Here is a 19366-nt window from a genome sequence, read left to right as displayed (position 1 = left end):
CACAGGTGTCAGGATTTGCAATCGGTACTATTGAACAGGAGAAAGAAAATCTGAACGCACGCCAACTGAAGAACATACCTTTGTTTCCGAAGAACAAAGGATGAGCGCGCCTCTTCCTCCGACTTGCGGCATGCGGTGGCAGTCTCCTCCAGTCGCCTCCCCAGCAGTCTGGCTATGGCTGTGAAGGAGTTGCTCAGTCTGTAGAGGTCTTTCCCATAGGCTCCGAGCAAAGACGGGTAACGGTCTGTCAGAGCTCGGATCTCCAGTAGCAGTGTGTGGTGAAAAGTGTGTTCCATGTTGCCCAGAAGAGACACCAGGTAAACCAAAGAATTGTGTGCATGTGCCTGAGAATAATAAAGAACACGTTACAGTTATAGAGTGTGTTTTTTTTTTTAATACGTTAAAATCCAGTCATAAAACCTTTGAGCTGCGGGTCAACTTTTTCTCTGCAACTACAAAGTCTACATGAAGACACGAGTGACTTTGCTTCGATTCATTTTAAATGCAAATATTTGACCCACAGAAAAGCCTCTATATTCTCAAGTTTCCCACTGGTCTCGTGAACACTTCTGGTTTTAAAAAAAATACACAGTTATATACGTATTATCCAACAACAGATCAACCAGGCTAGTCACTTTGGGCACACAATCGTAACTACGAGCTAGAATTACATCTTTGGATGCTGTGTGTTCTATTCTGCCAGTAGGAAAAACTCATATGTGCTGGCAGTCATGCTGCATGATTACCCCCCTGTGCTGGATCTAATAACATTTTGTGAGTGGAGAAAAAAACGGTAGGATTCAGTGTCAGCACTCTTGCAATTTTAAATACAAACACCCCCCCCCCCCATTAGTTGATAAAAAGTGGATGAAATAAGAAAAAAAACGGAGGTTTCTAAGATCGCTGCTTTGGCTGGGCTGCATCCTTTAGTTTCCCCGAGAGACAAACATGAGTGATTGATGGGACGAATGATGTTGCTGCATAATTTGGGCACGTTTCAAACTTTTGATAATAACCTCATGTGCGAATGTGAAAGAGTAGGAGTAGTGGGCTTCCACCCAACAAACTAAGGTAGTTAGGAGGCTCTAAGGCACAGCGCGACAATAAAACAGAAGCTCGTTGGGGTGAAGATTGAAGCTATAAAGATAGAATTAAACAATTATTATTGCATCACAGTGCTGGCTTTATTGACTTGTTATTTTACGTTCTAAAAAGCTACGGCGCTTACAAGCTTACATCCAAAGCAGATCTTACGTAACATTTCGGGCATGATGATGCTGGACTCTCTAGTCAATTGACAGCATTTTCTCAACAAATGCTAATCCGGCTAATTGAAGCCCTACTGAGAGGACGCACAAGATTTTTCACAGTTGCCGTTAGACGAAAACCGAGCCCTAAGACTTAAGACACTTGAATTTCTTCTTTTGTACAATGCCATGTTTTCTATTTTTAAGGTCTTACTGTGAAGACGAATTAAGTTGACGTGTTCGGACCAAACAAACAACAGAGATGGTCGTTCAATACGGATGAAGCGCTTCCGAAGCGAAAGGAAGCCAGAGAAAGTTGTGCAACCAGTAAAGGGGGTGATGTGTGTGTGAGGGGTTGGGGCGGGGGGGGCAACACAAACTTACAGGAGGCATTGCCATCACTAGGAGGTCTATGCAGAGTCATTTCCCAGAAAATCAGGCCTTATTTTCCAAATAGCTCCAGTGTGAAGAAATACAGGACATTAGGAGCCAAATGACCTGTAACTATCTGTGTTACTAAAGATGAACAAATACACAAACACACACACACACATACACACGCACGCATACACACAACTTACATCTTGTTGCATGAGAAATAAGCAGATCTTTTTAACACTACGGGGCACCACCTGTGTGTGTGCGTGTGCGTGTGTGTGTGTGTGTGTGTGTGTGTGTATGTGTGTGTGTGTGTGGTTGGATTACTTGGCTTTAGAAATTGTGATGCATGTTGCATTGTGCTAGTAAAAGCTTCAAATACTGTAAAAGGTATAATTGTTTGTGCTTTCCAAAATCTTTTTGTGGCCTTAGCTCATAAAAAAAAACAAAAAAAAACAGCAACAAAAAAAAAACCCACCTTTGCTTCTTTTATTCTGTGTATTTACATGGAAAGAGTCAATTCCATATGCCTGAGTGAGATTAGCACACAACAGACTAAAAGCAAATAAGTGATTGATAGTGAAGTGCTACTTTTGCCTGACTTCAATGCAGCCAGCGCGGGATCAGTCTCGACTCAGTGACTGTATGAATGTGAGAGAGTGGATGCTTGTCTGCCACGATTGGCGATCAGTCCAGCCTTTCACCCAAAGTCAGCTGGGAAAGGTTCCAGCTCCCTAAGCAGTATAGAAAATGGACCCATGGATACTTCATTGGATTCTTTGTTGAGTGCTTTTGTTTAGTCACGTTATTAAACTGAAGTTGGTGAAATGGAATCATTGCAACTCAGTATGAAAGAATGCAGCCAGGCCAACAATTCAGCTCACTAGTTGGTACTCCCATTCCTCATGAATCAGTTGTCCATTGTGTGTGCGTGCGTGTGTACGTGTACCTCGCTGATGATGCCCACAGCACCATGGATTTTGGCCACGTGACCCAAGAGAGCAGGCCATTGTTGTCCCGTAGTCCTGAGCTTTGGCAGACAGCTGACCAGTGAGGAGGGGCTGGCGAGAGACACATCCACCAGAGTGCCTAAAATGGCCTCAATTAGAGACTGGTTGCCTAGGTAACTGACCAGGGCAGGCACCTGAGGGCTCAGCATCTGAAAAATAGAGTTGTATTTGTATTTATTAAACTTTTACATTGACTCCAGCAACATAAGGAGGCTTCGGTGACATGCGGCAGGAGCGAGAATGTCTCTTTAAGAGTTGAAAAGCAGAGCGAGCGAACAGTGAGGTGACTGACGATAAACAAAGACACGACTGTAGGACCGTCTGGAAACACTCTGGCAATGAACTGTTCCTCCTTATTATTCTCTGCTAGACAGAATTGGATCAGACGATAGCAGAACAATCCGGCTGCTTCAATGGCATTTACGTTCAAACGGTACCGACTCCCCGGCATTTCTTTTTAATGTTTTCATCCGCACATTGAATCTCACCAGCGGATGCTGCTCAGCCACCATTTGAAGCAGTCTGATCAGGTGTTGTTGTTCTGCGGAATCCAACTGTGACAGTACAGCAGTGAGCTTGCCAAGGTGACGGTGTATGACATCAGGTTGTCTGGGGTAGACTGAGGGGAGCACGCGGAGGAGCATGTGGTTGCCTGTGGACAGACAGTGACGCCACATCATTTTATGTATGCAAAGAATAATACACAGGTCACCTTTTTATTTGATTTTGATTCACGTTGAACTGTTCTGAATGAAATCAGACAATAAATGGAAAACTTAAAATCATCTCATGACACAGCAACGTTCATCCATGTGCATCAAATGCGATGCTTAACAAGACACACTTTTTTCAACAGGCTGGTCTTGGCGAATTATTGCACCTTCTGAAATGACACTCTAGTTATCTCAAGTCCTTATAGACTGCTCAAAGGAAGAAGATTGCTTGATGATTGCGAATGAGGAACACGGACCCGATGTACATTTTCACCCAACATTCCACTGAATTATTCGACCTAAACAGAAGCATGACAATCCCTGAAAGTTGGTAGGGACCACATACAAAAAGAGTAGCATGAGGTAACCTAGAGGATCTTTTTGATATTTGATTCTGAGAATATAGTCCATGTTGCTTCAGATTTTACAAAAAGATGATGCATAGTTATAACTCATTTTAATGGACTCCCGCTTTCATCGAATGTGAAAAAACTGTGGGAAGGTGAACCATAGCTATAAAAGGATGCATCAGTCATACTCACGATGTCCATTTCCCCCTGCAATATGCTTAAGACCCCGCTGCTCATAAAACTAGACATATATTGCACAGGGCGTGTACAGAGGCAAAGTTTTTCATAGCCATTAGGCTGAAGCTGAAGCATTTCCGGGATTCTTCTGAGGAATTTTTAAGGGTTTGCGCAGAAATACACTGTGGGGGATTTCAGGAGTTATACGAGTCGACCCTCTGTCATGCGCAGATCTAAACACATGGAGAGCACGTGGGATAATAATATAGACAGTGCCTAAACTTCCAGCATTCCCCCTTTTAAGCTCTGCATACACTTTATTATTCCAGATGTGTTGTCTTTAAATCCCTGTTCACGCAGTAAGAGTAACTCCCCTGTGATGGAAAAATGTCAAGAGATCACGGCGCGTGCTCTGGCTGCTGCTGGTCGGTTCGGTTGCTGTAGATGGCACTAGGGTGCAGTGAAGCTGTAAAATAAATCAATCAATAAATAAATCTCCTCTGTTGCATGCGAAACAACAATCATGGCTAACCCCAAAGAATAATTATTTCTAAACATGTAAAAACAAAACAAAAAAAAAACTGTCTGATGACCACAATAATCTACTTTGAAATGTTTGTCTGCAGCCCTGACAACAAATTGAAACATAAAAAAAAAAGGGTGTCAAAAATATATACATATCTATGGCTGGGATAGGCTCCAGCACGCCCAGAGAGAGAGAGAGAGAGAGAGAGAGAGAGAGAGAGAGAGAGAGAGAGAGAGAGATTAGCATAGATGTAATTTTAATGGCCACTTCCAATTTTGTTTCCTAATTATAACAATAAATACTAATCCAGAGAGATCAGCAGCGCTTCTATACAGCTTGTCATCATTAGGGTTCCTTAGGGCCCAAGGTGAGCTGGAGCCTATCCCGGCTGACTTTGGGTGAGAGCTGGGATACACTCTGGGCTGGTCGCCAGCCAAACTCAGACAAAGGTGACATATATTGGGGTGGTTATATTGTCGGAATGGCGGCCTGCGTGTTTTGCTTCAGTATGTCAACATAAATGTTGGCAATTATAGTTCCCTCAATAAACTGTAGCCTTAGTGCCCGCATACCCAGACCATGACACTTCTACTACCATACTTGACTCGAGGCAAGACGCATTTCTTCATGTTTCTACCTCTCCTCTGGTTGCCGCCAAACACACTGGGCACCATTTGAATCAAATGCGTTTCTTTCTTTGGCTCATTCGACCACAGGACATGGTTCCACTGATCCATGTCCATAATCAGCTCAAGATGTACTCAGCACTTTAGAGGCTAATGCCTGTGTCAGGAGTTATTTTCAGGAAGAAATTTACACCGGTATGCATGCGTTAGTTATACTGACTACATTGTAGCAAAGTGCCATTTCTTTTGCGTTGTCTCATGAAGGGATATAAAAAGTATTTACAATGATGTGAGTGTGTACTCACTTTGCTGGGATACTGGACTGTATTGTTACAAGAGATACAAGAGACAAAGTAGAGAGATGCCCTTTAAGTAACATCCTGTTTATATTACAACATAAACACGTACAAACCGTTCACTTCCGTTGTTGTTGTTGTTGTTTTTTTTAATGTAGGAAGTTTTTTTTTTTTTTTTTTTAAGTAGGAAGCTTTTATTGAATGAAGTTTTGGGTACAACCTGTGATGCAGCACACTGGGTCAGACAGGGTCAGCATTTCATACTGCTGAGTCAGCAGTGACTGAACATGGAAACAATTTTTTTCGTGCCACTATCCATCATTTCGGCATGAGTCAACTATTGTCAGGAAGTAAAGGAAACCCCCCCAAGCTTTACGTTTCCAACATGTAATTTACACATCCATAGGAAGGGTGACGTGCTGTGACTTGTTTCTATTGCTGCTTAAGAGCGTGCCTCAGTGAGCAGCCAAACAATTGATGGTAAATCTAAAATCGGGCCAAAGAGAAGCGTGGGTAAAACAGTACAGTAGGTCGTTAGCGCAAACACTTTAAACATACCCAATCTTGTCAATTGTTTAAATGTTTCTGAATTGTATTATATTATCCAGCCATCCATCCATTTTCTAATCCACTTATCACGGGTGTGCTGGAGGAGCCTCTCCCAGCTGTCTTCGGGCAGTAGGCGGGGGACCCCCTGAACCGGTTGCCAGCCAATCGCAGGGCACGCAGAGACAAACAACAAGTATGCAAAGACACACCGCGAATAAAAACACACAAAAAGGCTGCGCAGAAAAGCCAAATCCCATGAAGAAGTCATTAAGTCCATTCGCTACACCAGAAAGACAAAAGCACAAAGTCCCACAAAAGGAAACATGTGTATATCTACACTGTCCACACACAACCAACAGCATAAAAGCATTAGCTGAGGCGTACAAGGGGTGCAGAAAATTCTGAAGCCATTTAAAAATCTATTTCGAAAACGCTCTGTCTTTCACACAGGCACACACAAACTCTGCATGGGGCAAAAATCAATCTTTCTTTCTCTCTCTCTCTCTCTCTCTCCTCTCCCATTACCTGTCCCCCCATTTCCCTGTGAGTGAGTTGCTGCATCGGCAGTAATATCTGATTACGACACACAGGCTACCTCCAACGACGCATTACTCACTGCTTTGCCGTATTCGCTCTCAGACTGGGGCACTGCTCACATTTCAACGACACAAAGAGCGTTTTTAGTGGAGTTTTTGACCCAGCCCACGCCATGCAAAAACCTGTTGAACGCTTATAAAATCCCCCCAAAACATGCATCCATCCATTTTCCGATCCGCTTTATCCTAACAAGGGTCGCGGGGGGGGGTGCTGGAGCCTATCCCAGCTGTCTTTTGGCAGTAGGCGGGGGACACCCTGAACCGGTTACCAGCCAATCGCAGGGCACAAAGAGACAAACAGCCATCCTCGCTCACACTCCAAAACACTTCAGTCACGCAATGCAGTGCGCAGTGAGCACACAACCTGTTGTGATACAATAATGCACATTCAATGTACTTGTCTTTGTTTTACACATAAATTTGGAATCAATTAAATGAAATGAAAACACCAAAACAATTGTGGAGCCACGTGCCAGTCCAATGAGACGGCTCTTCTTCGGGAACCGAGCCTTAAGATCCCATCATTTGCAGATCTGCGGTCAAGAAAACGGATGGCTGGATGAATCCATCTATCCCAGGTAAAGTGCCACCATGGCATAGACTGCATTCAACAATCTAATATTCTAAATGGTTGAACATGGGTTGAAACAAACGAACAAAAAAAGCTACTCGGGCCAATAAAGTGCTCTGAAGTCTTGCGTGACTTCTCCAAATGATTTTTATGGAATTGTAATTTCAAGATCTCTGCAGAATTTATTGAGTTATTACTTGCAATTTTGGCCAGAAATCAAGTCGAATTTACAGTTTCTCTTCTCTACTGACCTCACTATTTCACAATCATAATCATTCTCATCACATTTAAAAAAAAACACACACACACAAACAAAAACAACCCCCAATAGCTTTATGGTTTGTGCTCTCAAAAACAGAGCTGTGCAAGACAGCATTCAAATATGCTGCCCCCTTTTCATGGAAGAAAAAGGATTTGAACTTACCAGAACTTATTACTCTGGGAGAACTCAAATTTATTGTAAAGGAATGTGAAAATAATGCTACTGGATAATGTGACTGCTTTTAAAATTGGTAAGGTTGGTGTTGAATTATTATGTATTGACATATGTTTATGGTGGATGACTGTTGCTGTTTTTTTTTGGTCGGGAGGGGGGTGTAACTATGTCTTTGCTACCGCACATGGCTTGGTCACCCTTGGAAAAGAGACTTTTTATCTCAATGAGCCTGGTTAAAATAAAGGAAAATGAATTATCAGTAGTCATGAAGATAATGGGATCCAAAGTGCTGACCATATCATCTCCAAAGGTAAAGGCAATGGTAAAAGGTGTGGGTGCGGGTCAACAATTTATATGGACAAAACGACTTAAGTCAATTGGTAGCTTTCCTAAAAAAGTGCAGTTCACTAATTGAATAAAAAAAAAGCAAGTTGTGCGTGAGTTGAATCCAACAAGTCCCCTTAAACTCTGTACAGTATTTGGCTGGGGTAAACTACACTGAACGGCTTCCTGCCAAGGATAATGCTCAGCATTTAACAAGAAAGAATGGGAACGGTAAAGAGGAGGAGGGGGAGGACGTGGAGAGGGAGGGAACAAATGTTGCATGAGGTGTTGGGGAGGGAGCGCTTTCAAAACGAGAGTGGTAGACCGGAGAACGTCAGACACCGGAGGGGACCACAGTGACTGACAGAGCATTTCCTCACATGCACGCAGACACAGAGAGAAGGACAAGGAGGCAAGCCGCACATCTGTTTTCTTCTCCCACCTGTGCACACTCACTCACCTCTCGGCATACACGCACAGCAGAGCAGCAATGTTGTACTGGAGACTCCCCCTGGCAGTGGGTGCGTGGTCTATTTGTGTGTGCCTGACTCTGACCTACGACGACGATATCGAAGTCAACTATGCCGACACCTACTACAACGAAATCATAGAGGAGGAAACACCAGAGCGTAAGTGTTACATATACTTTGACCTATGAAGTCCAGATTTGAATGCTTCCCAATTAGGGGCCCATTTGATTTTGGTTCCTCATATTCAGATCTAATCACTGTTTTGTTACAGTTAGAGCCATGTCTCTTCCTCGGACATTTAGCAAAACTGAGGATAAGAGGGTTATGTAGCATGATATTTTTGCTGGTTGATTTGTAGTTGGAATAAGGTGAACGGTTGGAAAATAGAAAAACACAAAAATGATGCGTGCCGAAGTTCCACCAAAATGTTTGGTAGAATTAAGCCTCAAAAGTCAAACAAGGCTCGGGGTTCAAACCACATCAAGCATGTAGGTCACAGGACTTCTGCTCAGTGAGCGTCTCAAGGTTAATATCTTTAACTTTGGCTTTTTGTGTTTTTGTGATGCCGCCACAGAGTGGGTCAAGCGGTGGTAAAGACGAAAAGTGTAATATTAACCATGAATCGGGAATTGGACTTCTACCTCATACCTCGCAACATCAATTCGTTCTTATGATAAGACAAATGCACACTTAATCAATTCTAGCAATACCCATAAACTGCCACTGCGGGGCAGTGTTGCTTGTCAAACACCTCTCTGTTGCCTCTTCCATTGCATTTTTTGACAGGAGTCTTCAAAGGGTGAGTAGTTTTACTCTATTTTCATTGTATTATACAGAGCCCGCACCTAATATTTATCTTATACTTGACTGTTAGGAGTGTTAAAATTTCACGTGAAAAAAATGTCTGTACATTTAATTGAGCCTGAAACAAATTAACAAAACAAACTAATTGAATTGAGCCAGAAACAAACTAATGAGCAAATGCTGGTTTGAAACAAGAACAACTTGCAAGTCAAACAGATTTGCTCAGTTTTGGGTGTTCCGCTGTATTCTGTTAGGTGTGAGAAAGCTGCTAATTACTATCTTAATACTTCATTGTAAGCCTATTAGTTGACTCGGAAAACAAACATACAGGTATTTCAACAGCTTGGACCAAAATAAATTAGTTGCAGCTCTCAAAGGATTACCATGGGTGTGTCATTTTACACTGACTTAAAGTGTGGGCAGGCCCCTCTGTAACTCTTACAGTGTTGTGGCTTCCAGATGCTTTCGGTAGTCATGATGACGCTTTTTCAAGTACTGTAGCGCTCATAGTTCTGCTCAATGGACCTGAACCACACAGAGTTTATATGCAAATCAAGCTCTTCAATCTGCCTGAGTGCAACCTAGGGTTTGGATGGGCATCCGAATTCCATTGTCTTGTTGACTAAGGTGTTCTTTCTCCTTCCGTTATCTGTTTATAGCCACACCGAGCTCTACCCCCTGTCGTTCTCCAGACCTCACTAAGTGGGACAAAATCTTCTCAATGTTGGAGAATAGCCAGATGCGGGAGAACATGCTTCTCCAGTATGCCGATGACATTGTCAAAGTGGAGATGGGGTCTCTGCGTGGGGAAATACTCAGGTCAGTTGGATGACTGAATGAGAAGTTTGTGCAACAATGGTCAGGTTGACAACAAGTACCCGAGTCCTGTCGGGTCACATCCGATATTTTACACTTTCCAAAGATGGATGATGACTTGGGTCATCCAGAAGTTATGACGTTATTATACTTAGTCATAATGGAATGAGGTTACGCCATCTTGATCCTTGGTGTTGATTTTGTTGATTAGGTTTGTTTCTCAGTATGGAGGTTCATGCGGGGCTGCGGTGGAAACAGCGGGAAGGAGGATGGCTTTGCAGCTGGAAGGCCGACTAAGGGAATCCCTAGAACGATTGAAATTTGGAGATTACATTCCCACCGCTGATGGTAATTCTGTTGGGAGTTCAAATAACCTGGAGGCAATGCTACAACAGCTTCTCTCCGCCACACGAAGCCAAGCAACCCGACTTGGCAAGCTAGAAACCAGCTGCTTCAGCAACCCGGGAGGTGTGAAAGCAACATCGCCACTTCCACAGGGTGGAAGAGTTGACCACAGAGAGCAGGAGGTCACATCCCACGAAGTAGCTTTGGAAGCAGCCTTGGCTGTGCTGCAGCAGACAAGAATGGAGATCCAGGAGGTACTCAGTTCATCACGGCGCAGACACCTGCCTGCAGGTAAACTGTCACTTGGCCCATCTTTCTCCTTTTGAACCCCACAAACTGTCTCCTCTTCGCTCTCTTTGGATTCGTCTTCATTTTTTTAACTTGCCATCCTAATTTAAATCATCTTTTCATCATCAATGTAGTTTTTTAACTTGCCATCCTAATTTAAATCATCTTTTACCTCATCAATCTTTGTTGACACATTTAGGTCATTCTCAAATCCAGGAACGAGACTCCCCCTCGTTTCTTAGCAGTCTGTGACTAATCTCATGTCCTGCGTTTGTCCTGAAGACCTTATTTTCAGTCTCGAGGCAATATAAGACTCTTCCTTTCTATCTGTTGACAGTACTGTCACTTGATGTAGTAAAGTTAACCTTTCGAAGGTTCATCTTTACATCACTCAACTTATTTATCACATCTAAACATGGAGCAGATTGCATATTATATTCAAAGGGCAAACTCCATCCCGAAAACATCGCCCAACAATCGGAAATAACCCAACACCCCAAAATGCCTTCCAAATGGTTTTAGTCCCAACTCTTGTTGACACCATTATGCCCTGGTATGATTCAATTTGAATAAATGAAAGGAGTTGAGAGCACCAGCATACATCAACTTAAATATATGCAGTGGTAGATGCAATCCCAGTACAATCATCATAAACCCACACCACAAACTCTGGGAATAAACAAAACCAGATGGGACCCATCACGAGGACACCCAGTGTGTCCATAATGCCTCCTTTCACCAATATGAAATGAGTGTAAGAAAACTGGGAGAAAAGGCACATCTCAATAAAGATATTAGTTAAAAATAAGCCTTCCAATTGATAGAGGGATAAAAAGAATTCACAGTTGTATATTTTCCCCCAAAATGTGTAACTCTTCTGTTGGCAAAAAGTTGGATCTGTGATAATTTATGTCAAAATCCATCCCCTACGGCTGAGGGTAGAAATTTAACTTGAACTTGTTGTACACGGTGTTCTGCAGAGTTCAATCTCAGCTCCCATTTCTTTTCTGTGAACACCAAAGTAGAATTATCAAAATGTATGGTATAATCAAATGCTTCAAGAAATGGTGCCCTCATCCAGTGAGTGATTTTACCTCACCCCTTGACCCCGTTCAGATTTTAATTATTTGTTTAATTTTATTTCTATCTAATGTGCCTTTACTGCATGTGAGGATCAGTCTTTCGAGGCTAAGTCAGAGACCTCCTTGGCATCAGTCATCTTCATAGACTTGGTCATTCTGCACTCAGCCCTTTTCGACTGTTATAAAGTACAACATAAATATGATTGAGGAGCATCAGATGATTGATTCATTCTTTGGCGATCTCCATTACACAGGCAATGAGATGGCAATCCTCTTCCCAATGCGTTCCCGTCGCATCTACACATCTGTGATACCCGATGTCCCTCTTTCACTGTCCTCCTTCACTGTCTGCCTTTGGGTGAAGCCAGTCACAGTCTCCAACAAAACAGTTCTGCTCTCCTATGGCAACCGCCGCAACCCCTATGAGATCCAACTCTTGCTCAGCCACACATCAGCCCTGTTCACCATAGGAGGAGAGACTCACCTGGTGGAGGCACGGGGTGTAGTCGACCCAAAGGGTCCTACAGAATGGCTCCACCTATGTGGGTCTTGGTCCTCTGAGCAGGGCCTGGCATCCTTGTGGGCAGGTGGGAAAAAGGTTGCTTCCACACCCGGAGTGGCAGAAGGACACATCCTGCCAGACGGAGGCTCACTCCAGCTGGGACAGGAAAGGAATGGTTGCTGCCCTCTGACCCCAAGCAGTAGTGGGAACGGGGTGCCGGGGTTTGAGGCAGGGTTCGATCCCAAGCTGGCTTTCGCGGGCACAATGACGGGAGTGAACATGTGGGACAAAGTGCTACCGGAGGAGAAGATTTCCCTGCTGGCCTTGAAAGAGGGCCAGCAGGGCTGCGAGCAGAGGGGGAACATCGTGGCGTGGGGTGTGACAGAGATGGTGCCACATGGAGGCGCTCTATTCATCAACTAAAATAGACTCTGTGAACTCCATCAGCATTGTCCTTGCCTTTCACAAACTTGTGAATCGCTTTCATCCTAAAACTGAGGAAACGTCACCTCTACGCAAATATTTCAATCTTTATTTTTCTACCACAATCACTTCAATTGAGGCCATATCTCACACTCGCTGCTCGCTGCAACACGCAAACACTGTCGAGCATTCATCTTGGGAAAACGTGTGTTGCAGCAGGGACTGCGCTGCAAGCGATGTTTACCAAAGACCTAATTAGGGTGAAAGAAAGAGTCCATTGTGAAAATGAGCAAGTTCTGAGCCAATAAATGAAATAACTGAGCAGACACAAGAGAGGGTAACCAGAGGTCAAAAATAATTGAAATGTTTGAATCGTAACGCCATTTATGTCCTTTTATTTGGAGTCATTTTTGTCTGTCTACTTTTGTCATACACAGCAAAAATCCATCTTTTGGCAGTCAAACCTGGTATTTGCTTTCTTAGAGAGCCATTCTCAGATTAGTCCGCTGTCGGACAACTTTACATTGCAGAAGCTGTCAGCGTTTTCTTTCACTTTTCGCCTCACCGAGCCCCTTGTGTTGCTTTGTACTCATCAACATTTTTTACATTCATATTAGTCATTCTATGTCTGCTTTGTCAGCTGTATTTTACACATGGTGTAATACATGTATTTTTTGTAATGCAGTTACATAGTTACATTATATATATATGTTATACATGGTACATATATATATATATATATATATATATGCGCGCGCACACACACACACACACACACACACACAAACACACACACACACGCACGCACGCACACACAGTGAGGGCAATGTTTACATGGTCTGGTCTTTAGTGAGTTAACTTGTCTTATAGAATATTGTACAGGTATGTTAACTGAATTTGGTTTCCCTGGTAATGGAACTGAGTGAAAATGAATGTATTTTGTACATAAATGTATTTTGAAAGGAGAATGTGATATGAATAAAGCTATACTAGTGTGCTTGTTTGCCAAAGTGTTTGATTGCTGAGAGAAATGTTTCCCTTTGCCCCTCAAAGATGAATTTTCAGGAGATTTAGATAAAAACTCAGGAAGCACAGGAAAAACAAGGGTTAAATAGTGGGGAAAATAGATCTACACATCTACTGAGAATTCCAGACAGCTCATAATCAAATAGGATGGATGAAGACCATTAAGAGCTTTAAACCCGATAAATGCCAATCAAACGAAAGCTCAAAGGGCTTTCGAACCGCCTGCTCTCGGCCCCTCAAGACAAAGTAGGATAGATGCATGTTTCTTAGCTGGGTAGAACAAGAAGACTTGCTGCTCGAGAGATGACATTTTAAAAACTTAACTGTGAAACACGCTCATGTAACCAAGATATCACAAAGTCCATCATTCACCTCGCCCATGACATCACCCATACTTCTTTCACAAATTGCTGCTAGGGACACGTACGTGTGAAGAAGTCATCTGTTTTTGCTTCGATGAGCTGTATGTGTAAGCGCATCTTTTGCATGTTTCTATTCCTGTGTATACCTCCAGTTCCAAGGTATGGCTAGCTCATGAAGAACCAACGCGGGGTGAAATACATCAGAGCACAGTTTAGGCACCGCAATGGCACAAAAAAAGAAGAACATTATTCAGAGTTTGTATTTCAAAGGTCTCAAAGTTCATCATTTGTCTACTGTGTGGTTATGTCATCATCTGGCTTGAAAAAGGACCACCATCAAACCGTCACCCCTGGTGAGCTGCGCCAGTGGGTTTTGTGCAATTTTATCGATAAGATCAGTTTATCTCATTCATTTCTAACACAGTTTTCTCACAGCTTCAAGCATTAGCCTGTCATCCCAGGATGAAGAACTTCAGCACTACCACATTGCAGCTGACAAAGCATGCATTTGGTAGAGCACAACTAAAATGTAAATAGCACACATTAAAATGGAAGCCATTACCACATCGCACCTTCTCTAGTTCTTTTTCTTCGGATAACGACTGACTTCGGCCAAGCGGTAGTACAGTGAGGCGAGATTTGTCAATTTCGAATCAAAGTGAAGATACCAAGGTTGTATTTTCCTCACAAAGGGCTATATGGGGCATTGTGAAAGTGACATTATTTGAATGGTGCACGACCTTGTAATTAGGGGAACTTGCAACCTGGTCACTTTCAGTAGTCTGGAAATCTGTAATTATTTTAGATCTAGGACTCGGAGGATACAGTCTTGTCTGATTCGATATGCTTGATGTGTGTATCTTTCCTAAAATTCTTCACTTTATACTGTCAGGATTCTGCTATGAAAATTGCTGTGCTGTGCGGTCGTATAATTTGTATATCCCACATCTACATATCGACATTAATCAAAGAATGGGTGAGTGTCATTTTACCCATTGCAGCTAGCAAGGACCTTTTCATGCCATATCTGTATAATACTGGGAGTATTGTCCAACCTGCAAGCACGCTGAGCGTTATGGCCTCCGTATGTTCAGCCAGTAGATCGACCTCGACTATAGCAGCCAGTGAGAGATAACTGGACATGTTCCTGCTCAGCTCTCTGTTCCCTCTTTGGAGGAAGCGCACCGCCACCGGGACAGCCAACACCATGACTGACGGACAACTGTAATTCTGTGGAAAAAAAAGAGAGAGGGGGATGAGGGAACAAGCAAGCGAATGATCAGCAGTCGAATATAGACAACAAAAGTTTTAAACTTGGCGAAAACCAACGGCACTGCATTATCCATACCATTAATTACAGAAAGAGGATGTTGCATTTTAGAGAGCAGGTGTATATTAGTGCTACAAAGCCACAGGGCGACACGAAGCAGCTGCATTGAATGTATTTTGTACATAAATGTATTTTGAAAGGAGAATGTGATATGAATAAAGCTATACTAGTGTGCTTGTTTGCCAAAGTGTTTGATTGCTGAGAGAAATGTTTCCCTTTGCCCCTCAAAGATGAATTTTCAGGAGATTTAGATAAAAACTCAGGAAGCACAGGAAAAACAAGGGTTAAATAGTGGGGAAAATAGATCTACACATCTACTGAGAATTCCAGACAGCTCATAATCAAATAGGATGGATGAAGACCATTAAGAGCTTTAAACCCGATAAATGCCAATCAAACGAAAGCTCAAAGGGCTTTCGAACCGCCTGCTCTCGGCCCCTCAAGACAAAGTAGGATAGATGCATGTTTCTTAGCTGGGTAGAACAAGAAGACTTGCTGCTCGAGAGATGACATTTTAAAAACTTAACTGTGAAACACGCTCATGTAACCAAGATATCACAAAGTCCATCATTCACCTCGCCCATGACATCACCCATACTTCTTTCACAAATTGCTGCTAGGGACACGTACGTGTGAAGAAGTCATCTGTTTTTGCTTCGATGAGCTGTATGTGTAAGCGCATCTTTTGCATGTTTCTATTCCTGTGTATACCTCCAGTTCCAAGGTATGGCTAGCTCATGAAGAACCAACGCGGGGTGAAATACATCAGAGCACAGTTTAGGCACCGCAATGGCACAAAAAAAGAAGAACATTATTCAGAGTTTGTATTTCAAAGGTCTCAAAGTTCATCATTTGTCTACTGTGTGGTTATGTCATCATCTGGCTTGAAAAAGGACCACCATCAAACCGTCACCCCTGGTGAGCTGCGCCAGTGGGTTTTGTGCAATTTTATCGATAAGATCAGTTTATCTCATTCATTTCTAACACAGTTTTCTCACAGCTTCAAGCATTAGCCTGTCATCCCAGGATGAAGAACTTCAGCACTACCACATTGCAGCTGACAAAGCATGCATTTGGTAGAGCACAACTAAAATGTAAATAGCACACATTAAAATGGAAGCCATTACCACATCGCACCTTCTCTAGTTCTTTTTCTTCGGATAACGACTGACTTCGGCCAAGCGGTAGTACAGTGAGGCGAGATTTGTCAATTTCGAATCAAAGTGAAGATACCAAGGTTGTATTTTCCTCACAAAGGGCTATATGGGGCATTGTGAAAGTGACATTATTTGAATGGTGCACGACCTTGTAATTAGGGGAACTTGCAACCTGGTCACTTTCAGTAGTCTGGAAATCTGTAATTATTTTAGATCTAGGACTCGGAGGATACAGTCTTGTCTGATTCGATATGCTTGATGTGTGTATCTTTCCTAAAATTCTTCACTTTATACTGTCAGGATTCTGCTATGAAAATTGCTGTGCTGTGCGGTCGTATAATTTGTATATCCCACATCTACATATCGACATTAATCAAAGAATGGGTGAGTGTCATTTTACCCATTGCAGCTAGCAAGGACCTTTTCATGCCATATCTGTATAATACTGGGAGTATTGTCCAACCTGCAAGCACGCTGAGCGTTATGGCCTCCGTATGTTCAGCCAGTAGATCGACCTCGACTATAGCAGCCAGTGAGAGATAACTGGACATGTTCCTGCTCAGCTCTCTGTTCCCTCTTTGGAGGAAGCGCACCGCCACCGGGACAGCCAACACCATGACTGACGGACAACTGTAATTCTGTGGAAAAAAAAGAGAGAGGGGGATGAGGGAACAAGCAAGCGAATGATCAGCAGTCGAATATAGACAACAAAAGTTTTAAACTTGGCGAAAACCAACGGCACTGCATTATCCATACCATTAATTACAGAAAGAGGATGTTGCATTTTAGAGAGCAGGTGTATATTAGTGCTACAAAGCCACAGGGCGACACGAAGCAGCTGCATTCATGGACTGTCTCCGTTTCTCCACAGAGACAGCAAAAGGACCTTCACTTCTTTGTCATGACCTACAATTACAAGTACTGTATACCTAATCTTTTGTAAGCAAGGTTTAATACTACAGTATAACAGTAAATACAATCTGAGGAAACAGCAACAGTCATGATCCATGAGTCGACAGAAAGCAGACTTGTCGCGTGCTACCCAGCAAAGCAGGCAGCAGGTGGACAAAGGTGTACTGGCGCCCTCAACTGGTGAAACGGATCTGAGTGCATAAGTTTGTGATGATCAAGAAAGTTAACGGAGATTTCTGCCGATCCGTCACTGATGCATAAGCACACTTGGTGACATGATATAGAAAAATATGTTATATGTGAGCATTAATCATGCAGGAAAAGATGATCAAACAAGATTTTGGAGAGTGATGAATGTCTTGTCCATTTGTCCAGAGACGGCCAGATTCAACATCTCTGGCCATTTTTTTTAATGTGCATATGCATTCTGCATCATAGGGATTCTATGATTGGCTGATGACCACTCCAGGGTGTACCACACTCAGTGAAACATGTAACTCATGGTGTGTTTTCAATTAACTTTCACCTAGTCGCTAACTCCTGGAGGTCGGAAACTGCTGACAATGACACAGTAGATCACACATCACTTTGTGCGAGGACAGCATATGGAGGATAAAACCTACAACTATACCGTGTGTGCCTGTGTGTGTGTGTGTGTCTGCATGTGTGCGCGCATGTGTGATATGCATGTTACAACCTGCTGTGCTATCATTCCCTGCCTGAATGTTCAGTGTTTAGTTGTCCACCTCTCAGTGGATTAAAGGGGGCTTCGAGCATCTGTGAATCAAACGACAGGAAGTCAAAGTGAGAACAGAAGGACAAAAGAGAAGAGACAGATGGTCAGAGGGTAAAGAAAATCAAAGAGCAGCTGAAGCTGAAGAGATCCCATCGCCGTTGGGAGGTCGGGCAATGAAACCGGGAGCTGCTGTCAAATGTGTGTGTGTGTGTGTGTGTAAGTGTGTGCGCGCGCACGCGTGTGCATGTGCGTAAGTCCTTAAGACACCGCCTCATTACAAGGCTATTAAGGACATTCCTATTCCAACAGCGAATATGAGGAGGAAGAACAGAGGAGAATGTGACTGACTTGACATCATGTAGTTGTCGAGATCTGGTGTGGGAATGCACAGGCCCAGTTGTGAGGTTTTATATTGAATATTTAAATACCTGTTGTTGGTTTGTGTCCTTTAAAGCACAGGTGTCAAATTCAAGGCCCGGGGGCCAGATCTGGCCCGCTACATCAATCTATGTGTCCCGCGAAAGAAAATCAAACGTGTCAACTTCCTTGATCCTTGCTAAAATCTGTACCAAAATTTCAAATCTTCAAATGTATTAAATAACAGTGATACTCTAGGCATGTTCTTGTTACCAAAAGTAGAGTAATTGAAACAATAGTTGAAGAAACCATTATTCTTGACTTCTTCATATGGTTTCACAGTCAGAACGGCCCTCCAAGGGAAACGGTAATTACAATATGGCCCGCGACAAAAAGGAGTTTGACACCTTTACTTTAAAATAATGCAGTTGGAGGAAATCCCAAATTGAGTAGCACATCTGGACAGTGTTACTATTGCAGTTTTCCTGCTAAGTACACAGTAATTTTCGTAGAGTACATTTTACTTGACTGAAAAAAATGAATGCTGGATATTTTCTTTTTTTTTCTTTTCAAGTAAACTTCGCTCAAAATATTTTTTTTTTGTGTAAAAATTAATGTTGGATATTTTACTCTCAAATTTTACTCTGTCTAGACTGGGACCAAATATAGTCTTTTTAGAATAAAATGTACTCCCAAAAATTTACCGCGTAGCATACCTGTGTAGCAAAGTATGATGTAAGATTAATTTCAGATAATTTACTGATGAAATCATGTCATTTCACACTGTCAGCAAGAAAACGCTAATACTCACCATGACAAATTTAGTTGAGGGAGCAAGGCAATACACACTGCATATTTAAGCGGGCAAGTTCATGTTTGTATAGCTGTGTGATTTACTGTTGAAAGATGTGTGTGTGTGTGTGTGTGTGTGTGTGTGTGTGTGTGTGTGCGTGGGTG

General features: G+C 42.7%; 2 protein-coding genes across 4 annotated transcripts in view; one reads left to right on the top strand and one right to left on the bottom strand.

Moving 5' to 3' along the window:
* Positions 1-19366, bottom strand: part of veph1 (ventricular zone expressed PH domain-containing 1) — a 47466-nt gene that overhangs the window by 15974 nt on the left and 12126 nt on the right. For 2 of the 3 annotated variants that reach the window (XM_019864884.1, XM_019864886.1), the window contains exons 4-7: positions 16868-17042; positions 3124-3287; positions 2575-2784; positions 79-344 (exon numbers count right to left, since the gene is read on the bottom strand). In XM_019864884.1, coding sequence (XP_019720443.1) covers positions 79-344; positions 2575-2784; positions 3124-3287; positions 16868-17042 — 815 coding nt within the window. Of the gene's footprint in view, positions 1-78; positions 345-2574; positions 2785-3123; positions 3288-14972; positions 15145-16867; positions 17043-19366 lie in introns of those variants that run through there. The other variant, XM_019864885.1, reaches the window with a different exon arrangement.
* ptx3a (pentraxin 3, long a) lies at positions 8094-12772 on the top strand. The gene is made up of 4 exons (XM_019864891.1): positions 8094-8428; positions 9733-9892; positions 10101-10525; positions 11859-12772. The coding sequence occupies exons 1-4, from the start codon at positions 8290-8292 to the stop codon at positions 12527-12529; spliced, it is 1395 nt and encodes a 464-aa protein (XP_019720450.1). The 5' UTR covers positions 8094-8289; the 3' UTR covers positions 12530-12772.

This window comes from Hippocampus comes, unplaced genomic scaffold (genome assembly GCF_001891065.2).
Source record: "Hippocampus comes isolate QL1 unplaced genomic scaffold, H_comes_QL1_v1.1 scaffold276, whole genome shotgun sequence".
NCBI lineage: Eukaryota > Metazoa > Chordata > Actinopteri > Syngnathiformes > Syngnathidae > Hippocampus > Hippocampus comes.
This window is presented reverse-complemented; position numbering and strand designations above follow the sequence as displayed.